At 35.8% G+C, this 15,665-nt stretch overlaps 1 protein-coding gene across 14 annotated transcripts in view; it reads left to right on the forward strand.

Moving 5' to 3' along the window:
- Positions 1 to 15,665, forward strand: part of ADGRV1 (adhesion G protein-coupled receptor V1) — a 289,971-nt gene that overhangs the window by 116,588 nt on the left and 157,718 nt on the right. For all 14 annotated transcript variants that reach the window (XM_080573059.1, XM_080573054.1, XM_080573063.1 and 11 more), the window contains 9 exons: positions 710 to 881; positions 1,322 to 1,457; positions 3,507 to 4,354; positions 6,499 to 6,616; positions 7,316 to 7,487; positions 9,342 to 9,584; positions 11,963 to 12,370; positions 13,453 to 13,637; positions 15,285 to 15,534. In XM_080573059.1, the coding sequence (XP_080429185.1) occupies positions 710 to 881; positions 1,322 to 1,457; positions 3,507 to 4,354; positions 6,499 to 6,616; positions 7,316 to 7,487; positions 9,342 to 9,584; positions 11,963 to 12,370; positions 13,453 to 13,637; positions 15,285 to 15,534 (2,532 nt within the window). The remainder of the gene's footprint in view (positions 1 to 709; positions 882 to 1,321; positions 1,458 to 3,506; positions 4,355 to 6,498; positions 6,617 to 7,315; positions 7,488 to 9,341; positions 9,585 to 11,962; positions 12,371 to 13,452; positions 13,638 to 15,284; positions 15,535 to 15,665) is intronic.

Consider the following 15,665-nt stretch of genomic DNA (forward strand, 5'->3'; position numbering starts at 1 on the left):
TCAGCTACTTTTTAGGTATCAGGCAAAGACAAAAGCATGCTGAGTTTTTGGCCCTCACATTTTGCTTATCTTTTAATTACATATTTCTTTTTCTTGAAATGCTGTTCGTTCTTTTAATTTATAATTAAACTTAATTTAAATGGTCTTACTGTAAATATTATATACTATCATATAATATATCTAATTATCAGTGCTTTTAGAATGTGAGAATTATCCTTTTAGACCAATTTGCTTCTTAAACTGAAAGAAAAGTAGATTATGCTAGCAAAAATATTCCCATTAGCAATTTCATATGGCAACAACTTTGTACTGGATACATAGTAATTTATTCTAGCTTTATGCATATATGTATAGTACTACAGCTATTACTATGAGTATTAAGGGTATTTGTTGTAAACAACGGACACAGAATGCTGTGTTTAGTGTTTTTAGTACTGAAATCTGAGTAATATTTGTTAATTTCCCTGAGATCTAATTCTCAAAAAATCTCAGATTTAGCAGAATTGTTAAAGACTTGTCAAGGGAGGGAGGAAGGGGGAGAAAGAGAGAGAGAAGTAGAGAGAATACACACACATACATATGATATCTATATTTGTCACAGCTATGTTTATGATTGTGAAATGCCTGCTTCAAAATATTTAGTGCACTTGCACATATGTTATTGCCCATTCTTATTCAGTTTTCTCTATCAAAATTGATGTTTCCACAGGTTGGCTTTGAATCTGTTACTTTACGACTTACAGACATTGTAGCAGGGACAGGTCAGGCTGTCATAACCAGAAAGGGAGTTTATGGCTCTGTAACAGTTAACTGGATTTCAGGATACCCACCAGACCTGATCACTGACTTTGCTCAGTCAGGCAATATTACTCCTTCGTTTGGTAAGTACTCTCTGAGGAAAGAGCTGTGAAAGTGGCTTAAGTGGTGATACCACTTTTTAGTTATTGGTACCTGTACACGTTTCCTCTATTAATAAGTGTGATTAGGATGAAATTGTATGAACTGATTTTTATCTGTAAGCAATATTTTCATTTTATGAACGAAAACAAAGAAAAAAGAAGAGAGCTAAACTTCTTAGATACATGTATTAGAGGTAAGCACAGTGCTGTACACTGATGGACAGCTTTATATAAAAAAGATCCTCATGCAGATTTCTTCTTCCAAAATGGAGTGGAATTGCCTTTAGAGGCTCTGTCTCAGTATATTCCCAGGTAAAATGGGGTTTTGAATTGTGAATTTGAACTATTGAACTATTGAAACGAATTTGAACTATTTAGTGGTTTTGAATTGTGTTCTCTTTCTTGCGTCTCTTTTGTTTCAGGTACTGTTCTATTTTCACCTGGTGAGAAAAGTAAAGTAATCTCATTTCAGGCTACTCCAAGCATAAACAAACATGAGTCATTTGCCATCTCTTTAACATCGGTGCACAGCAATGCGTCTGGTGGGGCTCGCCTGAGGTAAAGCTATTACTCATAACCTTTAGTTGCACAGATACTGTAAGAACCTGCATGCAGGAATATGCCTTATACAAATCCCTTTTAAATTATTGATAGGTAGGAAGATGTAGTGCCTTTTTGGATAAATTCGTAAATCTTGTCTCAGCTGGAATCAAATATCAGTACTGCAGACCTGACCTTATCAGAACTGAGGCTCATCTCAAATTCCAATCTGTTTCATGCCAGTGGGATCCATGGTGTCTGGGACATGTCTCAATCTATGGGGACAGTTAAGAAAATAAAGGATTAGGATTGACAGCTTTAGCTAGGAAGCTGAAGAATGAAAGGGACTCTTAAGAGTTTTCATTAGTCTCCCTAAAAATCCATAGTTAGATGATCTAAGGTAACAAACACTGTTTTTACAATCATTAAGATTGGAAAAGACCTCCAAGATCACCTGGTCTAACCACCCCCCTACTACCAATGTCACCCACTAAATGATGTCCCCAAGCACCACGTCCAACCTTTCCTTGAATACCCCCAGGGACGGGGACTCCACCACCTCCCTGGGCAGCCCGTCCCAATGCCTGACCACTCTTTCTGAGAAGAAATGTCTCCTCATTTCCAACCTGAACCTCCCCTGGCGCAACTTGAGGCCATTCCCTCTAGTCCTATCACTAGTTATCTGCTAGAAGAGGCTGATCCCCCCAGCTCCCCACACCTTCATTTCAGGTAATTGTAGAGAGCAATATGCTTAGAACCTACTTCATTCATTTTATATATATGTATATATATATATATGTATATATATGAGTGCGTGTGTGTATGTGCGTGCATGTGTGTGTTCTTAAAAGCAAAACCGTTACATTTACTACAGGCTTCCAACTCAGCTAGGCTGTTATCTATTCTTCAAATTACTTTCTTTTCATTCTTCTTTATTTATTGATAATTTATTGATTAAAAATGGTATAAGATGAATGGACCTAGAACAAAACTGTGTATGGAGAAAGGTATTTGCTTCTTCACATTACAATTTTACTGGCAAATCTGAAGGAAGTAAGGAATGAGCTGGATGGCTAAACTTCTTGCACTGACCTGTTCTCCTAGGCCTGTATGTTCTGTGGACTGGTGTCCTCAGAGCACCTATTTACCATGTGAGTTAAAAGTCTTGAGTGTACAAGAATGGTGTTTTCTTGAAAACTTCAGACAAGATTGCGTGGGAGGCAAAGCTGACAATTACTTTAAAGAGTTTTTGACTTCCTTAGTGGTGGAACTTTATGGACTTTATTAATGAAAATTGCACACTGTAATTGCAGTGCTATTTGGTAACCCATAGCACTGACTACTGGGTCAGTTTTAGAGATGTGTAAGATCCAAGGTTTAGTAAAGGCTCTTTTGAGAGCAGAATAACCCAGTTGTCATCTCTATGCTTTTTTCTCATAAAAAGGGGATATATTTTACATGAACATAATAGAGTTCAAATTGATAATGCTAATGGGGTTCAAATCTGGAAAAAATACTGTGAGTAATATCGGGAGGGAAAGGTTAATACTTCAAAACCCCACTGTAAGTCTTAAAATAGTTTCCATCCTTCTTTTGCTTCCTAATTAAAATAGGAGATGTGCTGGCATTGGTTTAGTCCACGGTTTTCTCCTTGTACAGGAAGTGCATGCTATGGTTAAAACTATTATTACTCAGAGCGGCTGTATTGCAGTATATCTTCCTGTATTGTATGTACAGTAGAAAGACATGATACATTTCTTTTCCTCTACATTTTCTCAGGAAGGCCTTATTTAATTTATCCTTTATTCTGTATTCTGTGTTGACTCAGGATGTGTTAAGCCTGTGGAAGGCTGTTTGACACAATCATTCCAAAAACATTTTTCAAAGAACCTCTTCACATCTTGCCTTGTATGGCTGCTATTTCTTCCCTCTACTATTACACATTTTTCTTCTAATTTGCGTTCTTACAGCCATTACTGGCTGTTCAATGGAAGCTGTTCTGCTTGGGTGTTTTAATTTTCACATTTCATGTTTGTTCACTCAACTTCAATATCTTTTCTGTTTCAGGTCAGGACTTACAACAGCTGAAATTGAGCCAATGGGGATTTTTCAGTTTGCTCTTAACTCAACATCTGTTTCAGTTGAAGAAGATGTTCAGGCAGTCACACTGCATGTCCAAAGATTGTTTGGTTTTCAAAGTAATCTCACTAAGCTGACATATCAAACCACTCCAGGAAGTGCCAAACCACTAGAGGACTTTAGACCTATCTATAATGGAGAGCTTATATTTGTACATTTTCAGACAAATGCCACAATAAAAATATCAATAATCGATGATGCTGTTTCTGAAATAGAGGAATTTTTTTTTGTAAATTTGACTGCTGTGGAAATTTTAGATCTTCAATCTGTGAAACCTGACTGGAGTCCACGTTTGAATCCTGCTTTCAGTGTTGCAAAAATTAATATCCTGGATAATGACATTCTTCATGGAATACTGAGTTTGGGGCCAGAGTTGATTTATATTGAAGAAGACACAAACAGTAGTACCCCCAACACGGTAATAATTAGTATCAGAAGGACCCAGGGCTTTACTGGTAATATTGAAGTAACTGTTAAAACTTTTGGTGGAGTAAGTGCACAGAGTGGAATAGATTCATATCCTTTTGAAAATGCTTATGGAAAATCAAACTTCACGTGGGCAATGGAAGGAGAAGATTTTGAGGAACAGTCAGTCTCTCTGACTTTGCTGGATGGAGAAACAGAAAGCAAGGTGTCCATAAAAATTTTTGATGATGATGAGCCTGAAGGACAGGAATTGTTCTATGTTTTCCTCTCAGATCCTGAATGTGGAGCTCAGATTGTGGAGGGAAAAGATGAACATGGATTTGCTGCTTTTGCTACAGTAATTATTGCAGGTAGCCTTTTTTTTTTTTTTTTTCCGCCCAGAAAATAAGTAAATATATCAGACCTAAGCAATAGTGAGTAACTGCAGGTGCTTATAGCGATTTTTATGTGAAGTATGGCATTTCTATTGAACCATAAACAGGATATTACGTTACCAAATTTTGAGTTTTTCGGATTGGAGAAAACATCTAATACACCCAACCCCACCATGAATCCCTTAGCAATTTAGCTCAAGATACATTTATAGATGCTGCTTATCTCTGCTCTTGTCCAGTTTCCCTTCATGAAGGGAAAGTCTGAGTGGTTTTGTTTCACAAGTAGTGGCATCACATTTTTTTGTTTGATTGTTTTTTGGTCATTTTGTCACCTTCACCCTGAATGGGGTTTCTGTGAGGTGTAAAAAACAGGGTAGTGTGTTTTCACATCTTGATACTGTGTAATTCAACTCTGCAGTTTAGTTATCCTCTGCTTCTGAAGACGGAAGATAAGAATGTGCTTGAACGGACATCTAGGAAAGAATTTTTCTTTCAGTCAGTGCACACTGCTGTGAGAAAGCTCCAATTTCTGTTGGGTTTTAAAAACTGTTAGCTTTTCAATATCTAACAGACTTCTCCACTGAATATAAACATATATAAATTATAAAAATATAAAATTGTTTGACAGCAATGTGAATTGAACTTCTAGAAACTAATGGGGAATTGGAACACACTAGGCTAATCAAGAAAATTACATGTAAGGTACAGCATTTACTGGAAGCTTTGTGTATTCAAATTGTCTTAACAATGCAAGATAGGTGCTGGGAACAGATATTAAACTTTGCTGTTGGATAAGTGTATGTGGCGACCAAAATTAGGTGTGCAGGAACAGACCATTTTAAATGGATGTGCACAGCTTCTGAAATTCACCACTCAAGCAACCAATTGGCCATACATGCAGGTTAAACAAGTGTGTGCATAAACATGGATGGGAATTTGAACTTGTGTTGAATCCTACAGAAGTGTATTACCATGTTCCAGAGTTACACCCTGAGTACAGCGTGTGCACAAAGTAAGGTAGGAGACAGCTTGGTTTAAGGAGAAGCATCAAAGGATCTATCTGCATTTAACTATATAGGTAGAAAGATACCACAGATTAAATATTTGTGCATGCACAAAACCAGACACAGTTTCTGTTAATCGGTGGTATGTATACTGATGTTAAACATGCACTGCATCAGAACTAGGCTGCAGAGTAACAACGTCAGTACCTATGAGGAGAAATCCTTTAGAAGTGAGATTTTATGGGACGTTGTGAAGAGGCATTAGTTTCCCTTCATTAGCCCAGGATTTTTTTTCTTTCTTTTTTCTCCACTGCTGCTTTGCTGAAGCTATTTATATTCTCATGAGAACAATACAGTATTTTCCAGCTCCATAGTTTCTCGCACTGAATTAAATATTTAGGAGAAAACCTAACGTAGCAATTTAGGAAAATGAATGGAATCAACAACATTATGGGTGGGCTGAATAAGGGAGCTGAAGTCATGTCCTTAGAAGACTGTCTTTATCCCATAACCAACCATGACAACGCTGTGTAAGGGCATGCTGATGTCCATTTCTTTTTAGAAAGAATATGTTTTAATGGGTATGGTAGATGTAAAATAATATAGCTGAGACTGAGTATCAGTATCTCATAAGGTAATTATAAGTATGTTTTTTGAAACTGTTCTTGATTACTGTAACACCTTGTCTCTTGAAGTCATGGGACAGAAATTCAGTCAGTTTGCTGAATGCTGCTGAAAATAGAAGCTTAAGTGCAGGGGTGCTGCCAGGATTCTTATAAGGAATTTATGTTCAAAACTTCTGTTCTGTTGGTTAAAATAAAATGTAGAAATGCCAACATTTGAAGTTCTGGATAGATATGGAATGTAAATTAAGAATAGTAACATAGAAGAAATTTTCTTAAGGCAGCCCTTGGTGGTCTCTTAGTGTATACTATTAGTACCTAGTTTTTATTTTTATTTTTATTTTATGTTATTTTTATTTTATATTTTTATTTTTATTTTATATTTTTATTTTTATTTTATATTTTCATTTTATCAGTTATCCATGTTAAAAATATAATTTAGTCCCAGCTTAACTTTCTTGCTAACTAATTTCTTGGACTGTTTTCTATATAGGAAGTGATCTTCAGAATGGCATTTTGGGATTCATTCCAGAAGTACAAAGTGGTCTTGTACTTGATGAAGACTCTGAGAACAGAGAGGTGCTGCTGATTGTTGCAAGACAACCAAACAGGTGCAGACAACAGCTGATTCAAGTGCTCCTCCCACATGCTTGTTGAATCAAGGATGCTGCTGTTAGCAGAAGAGGTTATCATGGAGTTTTGTAATAAATCTTTGCCTTTCTGCTCCTTTAATGATTACCCTGAATTTGGCAAACTGGCTTTTAGATGTGATTAGGTCTGTTGCTGTTGTAAAACTGAAACTGAAAATGCAAATATGTTCCAACTTATGCCATAAGGCAGCAAAATTGGAAGTTTTGCTAAACATAAAGTATTTATAGTGCTAGAGGTGAAATTAAAATTCTCATCTCACTGGGTAGGAATAGGAGGTTGGAATATTTGAATGAGCAATTAAGACAACGCTTAAGTGTCAGCACTATGTCTTCAGTCACACTGATACTGTGTTTTTCTAACTCATGTACATGTTGCACACTTATGTGTGTTTTAGACAAGTATTCTCAAGTATTCTAAGTTCCTCAAGCTCGCAGGAAAGCCAGATTCTGTCTGGCTTACCAGGCAAATGTTTACCATAGTATTAATCAAAGTACTTGGGCACATCCTTGTCTTTCAAACGTAAGTCTCTTACTCAGCTGATCCCACCTAGTTACCTAGTTGATTTTGACTATTAAAGAACAACGTTACCTCTGTGGTTTGTTTCCTAAAGTAATAGTGCTGTCTTTCAGTACATGTTTACTCTTTTGATTTGCTTATAGAGCATTTGAAGATGTGAAGGTCTTTTGGCGTGTGACCTTCAATAAAACAGGTGTTGTCCTTCTGAAGGATGGCATGAACTTGGAGAACGAGCTAGTGTCTGTTCTGGGAGCCACTACCTGCGTGGCAGGTCAAACAACATGCAACATCTCCATTGAAATAAAACCTGATAATGTGAGTAGTTTTTGCTCATTTATGTACATCGCAATGTTGCTGAATTGCAGTTTATCAAGATGAAAAAAACACCCCTCTGATACAGAGGAATTGATGTGTAGATGCGGTTTGAAGATGACAACTGAAGATCTGCTCAGTTCCTTTGCAAACACATTTACTTACAGGCTTCTACTGTTTCCATTGTGACCGGTAAAAATTCAGGAAGGAGTTAAGTATTTAATTTGAAGAGTAAAATGCAGGTCTCAGATTCCTACATAACAATGACAAAAAACAGAATGGACTCATCTCAGTGTGCTCTTAACCTCCAAACAATATTTTTTTCATCTATCAAAGCACTTCTTTGTGTGCCTTATGCAAAACGTATCCTGCAAGTAATATCTTCGCATTCAGCAAAAATCTTCTAGTGCAACTTCTTATTTTTACATGTCTAGGTCTAGCACAATGATATGTGAAAACTGCTGATCTCTGACTATCTAGTCACCATCTAGGTTACAGGAGACTCTTAAGAAATGTTGTGTTAATGGTTCTCATTCTTACAGAGCGTTCAAAAAGTCTGAAACTTTGCAGGAAATTATCCTAGCAGTTAGGATATTGTCAAAGCTGAAGTACAGGGAACTGAAAAAGCCAAAAAGAGAAGGTTTCCCCCATTTTTCTGACTATGTTCTGTAAAGTAGTGCAAGATGTATGAAATGGTGATAAGAGGGGTGCATTGTCATAGTTCAGGAAGAGAGCCATCTTCCTTCTTCAGATATTATTTTAAAATGAAAGAGCCAATAAATAAAATAGTGGGACACAGGCTACCTTGCTGAGTAAAGTGGAATTTTGAATCCTTAGTCTAAAGGAGTGATATTATTTAATGACAGTAGTGCAGCAGCTGCTGCACCACATGATTTTACCACAAGCAAGTGCTGATCTAACAGGTTCTAATGGAGGGCAAAAGGTCCCTATGGCATTCCAATAAATTGGTGCCTGCCCTCGATTGGTCAAGATCATTCAATTTAAAGAATTACTTAACAACAACTCAATTAAAATGTTAAAAAATTGTTAATGTTAAAATGTTAAAATTAATTCCCCAAATACTTGCCATTTCTTCTTCCAGTTATAGGTAGTTTATAAATTAGTACCAAATATATATCAAAATGATGAAGTAATAAATACATTCAATAAATATTTTACATTTTTATGGCATATTGTGTAGCATTCTGGGCTTTAAAGGTTTTGCCTTAGCCAGCTATATAGACTTTGTTAGCTAAGACATGACTCCAGCTTTTCTAGAATTAAATTAGGATTTCTAAAAGGCCATAGTTGACACAAAAAGCTGTGCTCACTAAAAAAAAAAAAAAAACCTTCAATGCCCATTTTTTTTTTTCTGTAATACTATTGTCTTGTAAAGAACTACTCTTTTGCAAGTTTTCTTCTTTATGAGTGCAAGTAATAGGTACAAATGACATACTTCCAATTGATTTCTGGAATCTCAGTAGTGTGATATCTATTTCTAAACACCTTATGTTTCTATTGTAGGTACAAAATCAAAAATGAGACAGTGTGTGTCATACAGAATTTTACTATGTCTACCTTATTTTCAATAGACAGGCATAAAGAATGTAGAGTTGACTAGATTGATTCTTTGACAAATGGATGCTAAAATTCAATAGCCTGTGTTTACAAATAGACAGAATATTTCTGTATGTCTTAAACCTCATGAAGGTTGGAGCACATTTCAAAAAATATGGTTTTGATAAGTGTTAGTGGAAGTAATTCATTGCACATAGAAAATAATGCATACATTTTTTAAAGCTGGAAGTAACTAGTAGTAAGCCTTATAATGATATGAAAATCATCCCTCATTTACAGGTACCTGAATTTGAAACATATTTTTTTGTTGAGCTGTATGCTGTAAGTGCAGGAGCTGCATTGAACAGCAGTTCCAGATTTGCTTTTGTAACCGTTCTTGAAAGTGATGCTCCTCGTGGTTTAGTATATTTTGCCGTGGGATCTCGTTTTGCTGTGGCTCATAAGAAAACAACTTTAGTCAGTCTGCAAGTGCTCAGAGATTCTAGTACATCCGTAACCACAATGGTTAGCTACAACACGCAGGTAAGACTGACATATTGTTAAATCACTGTTTATTCTCTAAAGAAAATTTTACTGTAATGAGCATTTGTTTTTTTTTCAGGAAACAGTAAAACATTTGCTGGGCATATGTAGTCTAGTTTGTCAAGATTGGTTTTGTTCATAATACATTTCGGTAGCCCCAAAGAGTATGCTCAGTCAGGCATTAAATACACTCTTTTCTTTGTCCTAAGGCTCTTATGAGACTCCAATTTTTGAGGCTTCGTTCTCTGAAGTTTTTTTAATGATGGGTATGACTATCAAGATTAAGATACCAACAGTCTCAGGTCACAGTTTTATTAATACAGAGAGCAGTCTTAGAAAGAGTACTTCTATGTTGTTTAGTAATTTTGGGAAAAAAAAAAAGAGACTGAGATTCTCTGATTGAGAATCATGTGCTTAGGTGAATTTTATCATCCCCATTCATTTTTGTTATATTTACAGATTTAACATTTGTATGTTCTAACTGTTGACCCTTTTAACTGTAAATGAGTACCTCATTTTTACTGGCAGAAGACAAAGTTTCTCCTTTAGCAGAAGTAGCATAGCTGCAAAAACATGTTTCCTTCCACCTAGAGTTGTGACTCCAACATCAGGGCACATGCTGCAAGAAGGATTCCTCTGAGTTTGCCCATTGTATTGGAATAGTGCTTAGCCTGATCTACTTTGAGTATGTTGAATTTTATACCAAAAAGGATTATTTCAAGGGACAGTTTTTATAACAAAGCATTGTGTGATCAGCATACATCCGTCACCATTTTTAATACAAAACCTTGCATTCTATAGCTGTATTGCATATGTAACTATTTTAACTAAATAGGATAACTCAACATTTCCATACATTTATTACACAGTAGCTGACCGCTGTTTTAGTTAGAATGTGTTGTAGCAAAATTTCACATTCTTTCCAGCCAAGAGGAAGTGGTTATCGTCATGTAGATGTTAATTCGAGAAGGAATTTTTAACTTTCCAGTGTGTATTTAGGCTAAAATACACAGAGCAGTTCCTTATCCATTTGTATTTTTTTAGTTAACAATGCAGATTTGGACAGTTTTAAGATTTGAGCATGCATGGCCAAGTACCAAAGTATTGGTACTACTGGTACATGTAAAACAAGAGGTTACAGCAGGCAGGAAGTGTAAGACACTGGAAACAGATGCTTATCTCATTGCTATGTAGTTTTTTTTAAACATTGCTCTGGCCACTAGTTACCAAAACTGGTCACTTCGTAACCACTTATTTCCCTGTTTCCTAACTCTCAATTGGAAGGGATAAACAAAAGGAAACTTCTCACTAGAATCCTCACAGACGATAAGATCTTGTTCTAGAGCAAATCTGAACAGGTAGACACCACACTGATTTACAGTCTTATGCAAACTCAAAAATTATCTTTCTTATTCCATAAGGAAACTTTACCAGTTAAAGCTAAATTCTTTCAAAAGAGGGTTCGTGTTTCACAAAGAAAAATCCTTGCTCTTTATATACAGTAAGAGACCTTTTCAAGAATATTTGAGTAAATATATAATCTATATTTATTAAACGAATAGACACTATTAAAAAATCAAACATATGAACAATAGCCCAGAACGTTAGTTTCCACTTAAGGAAAGTTTATTATATTGCCAGATATAATATCAAGGTTATGGCAACTGACAAAAAAAAACAAGAATGTGAAGGATGAAACAGTATCCGCAAATCTCACAGAAGGTAAAAATAGTGCTACTTTGCAGGGAAATGAGGCCCTATAGCATTCCTAGATAAGTTCATTTGTCTGCCTTGCATGGTTATTCTGTAGTGGTTGTCTTGCTTTTGGTTATAACTGGGTGGTTTTTATTTTAAATAGTTATGTGGGAATTCAAAGTATTTCATGAATTAATATTATTTTGGGCTCAGATTTCCGAAACTTTTGCTTGGCTTTTGTGGAGTTTTTACTTATCTGCAGTGCCTATCTGTACCCTGAATTGAGGGACTTGATGCTGCAGACATAAAATTACATCAACTCTTCTGGAATTCACTTTACTGATGTTCTAACATTTCTGTAATACCTATTTACCAAGAAAAGCTTTGTGATTTTTTAATTTTTTTTTCTAGAAAAATAAAGAGAGGGAGCCTGTTTGCTGATTTCAATTTGTATAATACTTCCTCTAGATTCCCACAGACCATAAGTGACAGATTGCTACTTCAGGGACATACTTCATTTAATGTAATTGTGATATTATTCTTAAGAAGGGCATTTTGAAAATTTAAATTAGTTTCACAAATTTAAATTTAACCCACTTAACATATGTGTGTTGAACAGCAGCTGGTTTTGAACTGTCGTGTCTATCATCATATTACCTGAAACTCTTTTGGTTTGTTTTAAGGAGCTGCAAAAACCTGAAGCTATTGGTCGGACCTTCGTATCTCCAGCTGTTGCAGGACAAGATTTTGCCAGATCTGAAGGTTTATTGACTTTTGAACCTGGACAGAGAAATGCATTTCTGGATGTGACCCTGACTCCAAAGACAGGATCTTTAAATCCATTTCCTAAACGTTTCCAGGTTGTCCTTTCTAATCCTACAGGGGGTGCCAGAGTAGATGACGTGTATGGTATTGCTAACATCACCATTGTCTCAGATTTGGACTCTTTGCCAGTTTGGGGGCTGATTGATCAGCTTCATCAGACTCTTGATGACATCATTATACAAAGAGTCCTCCAGAATCTCAATATCAAAGTGGCTACAGAAACTACTGAAGAGCAGCTTACTGCTGTGATGCATATAATAAATAAGGTAAACATTCCTGCTCTCTCTAGAATGACCGATGTCTTTAATAGTAATCTGATGATACTTAAGCCTGTGATAAGATCAAGGTTAGAATCCACAGCAGTGAGTCAGGGGTACAGGATGCAAAAATAAAAATAGTCATGAAGTCCCACAGTCAAGGAAGAAGTTTGCTGCTACTGAGGGTAGTGGCAGAAAATCAGAAAATAGTCAGGTTGAGAAGAGCAACCAGTATTAATTTTTTATATGTATGGATAGCTTAAGATTACCTGCTATACAGAATTTTCTCTTTAATACTAAACTTTCAGAGAGCTTTCTATATTTTTCTGATTCTCAGGCCACATCTTTGTTGGTTCTAGCCCTGGCTCAGGACAGTGAGGACTAAAGTTTGCTCATATCTTCACAGCTGGCTACAGTCAACACACATGCAAATCCTACCAGGGCCAGCTGGAGTCCCATGCGCTCTTAACCAGGCATGCAGCTTGTCTGTATTCCTGCGGTAGCTTTGGGAATCAGGTTGGCAGGGTAGCTGAACACTTAGGAATTGCACTTAGTTCTGTGAAAACTCTGGGACTAGTTTTATGGATTTCTGGCTCTTCTGCACTTGTGGAATAATGCGCACGAGCTGGAAAACATTAAAGTATCTAGACCCCAAAACATAGCAATATTCATGAAAAGTAGAAGATCATTTTGAAATGTTGCCATTTTTACACAGTAAACAGAGAAAATAATGACAAAAATTCTCAGAAGGATAACAGTCTTTGATTTGTGAAAGAATGAAGAATACCACTTGTTTTCTTTAATAATCAAATCCCTATTAGTAAATATATCTTTATGTAGTTTTTTCAGTAGACTGCCCCTCACATCTTGGCAGCAGTGATTAGAAGATGGAAAAAATGTCCTAAACTTTTAGAAAGAACACTGCGACAAAAAAGATGTTGCAAAAGTGATTAATCAGAGTACACTACACTTACTGCTACGCTTGATCTTAGCTAACAGTCGTGAAACGATTAACATGAGGAAATGTTTTAAGCAGACTTCTGTGTATAAAATGCTGTATTTTTTTGTTTGTTTGTTTCTCTTCACAATAGGTTACAGATGTAGGTGAGAAACAGTTACTCACTGATAAAAGTAGAAGTCTTTTCTATGAGGTGCTCTGTGCTCTGGCTAGCCCAAAACGCAAGGACACACGAGGATATAGCCTGCTTGCTGAGATGACTGAGAAGTTTGCCTTTTCCCTCTTGACTGGGATGATGTGTGGATTGCCAGGGGAGAGGTCAGTAAACTTGAATTCGTAGTCTGTTTGGAAATATATGACAGTATCAGTATATTGTACATTCTCATAAGAAAAAAAAAATAAGCGAAATTTTGAGATAAGGATCTTGCCTATTATCTGATATGTGCCCTGTGTGAAAATGTGTTGCACTCCGTAACAATTGTACAAAGCACTATATAGGCACTATGAAATGGTGTCACAAGTAAGTGGTACATTGATACAGGGTAGCTGTGGGAGTCAAGTTAGATCTCTGACCTGTTCTTTCATGCTTAGCTCAAAGATTTTCTGGAAAAAGATTAATTAATCTCATTGAGAAAATAATACATAGTTGCATGTTGACAAGCTATGTTCTAAGGCTTAGATGAGATTATGTAAACCACAAATTCTACTGGCTTCTTTAATTCTGGGATTCTGTAGTTTCTGTGTGTTTGGTTTTATTCACTTGCACATTATTTTAAATTACTTCAAATTGCTAGTTTCATCTGCAAGTGCATAGTACTTTCTGGTCAGGCTCATGGGCAAGGGCAATAGCTGACTATGCAAATAGATGTCTATCATTTATGGAATGCATGCTTTTAAACAGTGGCTCTCTCCCACTGAGAATCTGTAAATAGCTAATTGAATTAATTATAAAAAAGTCCCCTCCCTGACCTCCCCCCACATCAGCATATTTTAGATTTCCACCTCAACTTCTTTTGGAGATGTAACTTTTTTCCCATTTGCTAAGTTCTAGAGGGTCTGAGGTCCATCTCAACACAAAGGACAGCAAATGGCATAGATATTAATATTATCCAGAACAGTGTGTCCAGAACTTGCAAGTTCCAATTCTTTATTTCAAGTATTTTTGCATCATCTGCTGGATGGTGAAACAAGATCATCAGTTCTGATGCCTCCCCATCTTGTAGACTCAGCCCCATATCAAGTCATAAAAATGATAACCTAGTTTACCATGGATGAATTTTGGTTGCAGATCATAGCAGGAAAAACCTAGAGGGAAAATGGAGGATCTAAAATACATAATTATTATACACATGTATACATTATATACAAAATAATTCAGCCTCTTTTTCTTTTTTCTTTTTTCTTTTTTCTTTTTTCTTTTTTCTTTTTTCTTTTTTCTTTTTTCTTTTTTCTTTTTTCTTTTTTCTTTTTTCTTTTTTCTTTTTTCTTTTTTCTTTTTTCTTTTTTCTTTTTCCTTTTTCCTTTTTCCTTTTTCCTTTTTTCCTTTTTCCTTTTTCCTTTTTCCTTTTTCCTTTTTCCTTTTTCCTTTTTCCTTTTTCCTTTTTCCTTTTTCCTTTTTCCTTTTTCCTTTTTCCTTTTTCCTTTTTCCTTTTTCCTTTTTCCTTTTTCCTTTTTCCTTTTTCCTTTTTCCTTTTTCCTTTTTCCTTTTTCCTTTTTCCTTTTTCCTTTTTCCTTTTTCCTTTTTCCTTTTTCCTTTTTCCTTTTTCCTTTTTCCTTTTTCCTTTTTTCCTTTTTCCTTTTTCCTTTTTTCTTTTTCACAGCAACTAAAACTTTCTATTAAATGTCATAAACCCTAAAATTATGGAGGAATAAAGTATTAATTACGTATTAATTTAGAGTCACTGTGTGAAAATTAGCAAAAGCTCAGTTTCACTTATCTTCCTTGTTGCTTTTCCATTTTAACAGAGGTAAAAATATCCTCGACAGCTGCCCGTACATTACAATAATGGCTCACAACTGGTATCCTCAGCAAATCAATGGACACAGATTTGATGGAAGAGATGGGGATTCAATTCAAGTGCCTGAGCATCTATTAGAGGTCTCTGTTGTATTATCTCCCCCTCAAGAACAGAATTGTGAATCTGTACAGTTCACAGAATACAGCAGTCAGCAGTGGTTTCTCACTGGAGATAAAGAACTTGCCTTAAAGAACAAGGTTTGAAAATAATGCAATTTATTTTTTTTTACAAGAAATCAGTTCAATTTAGATATCACTCAAAACTTACTAAATACACTTAAAATAGTCTGAACGTGTGTGTGTATTTCTGATTAAAATGAGCACTAACC

Source organism: Anser brachyrhynchus, assembly GCF_964034855.1.
Source record: "Anser brachyrhynchus genome assembly, chromosome: Z".
Taxonomy (NCBI): Eukaryota; Metazoa; Chordata; class Aves; order Anseriformes; family Anatidae; genus Anser; species Anser brachyrhynchus.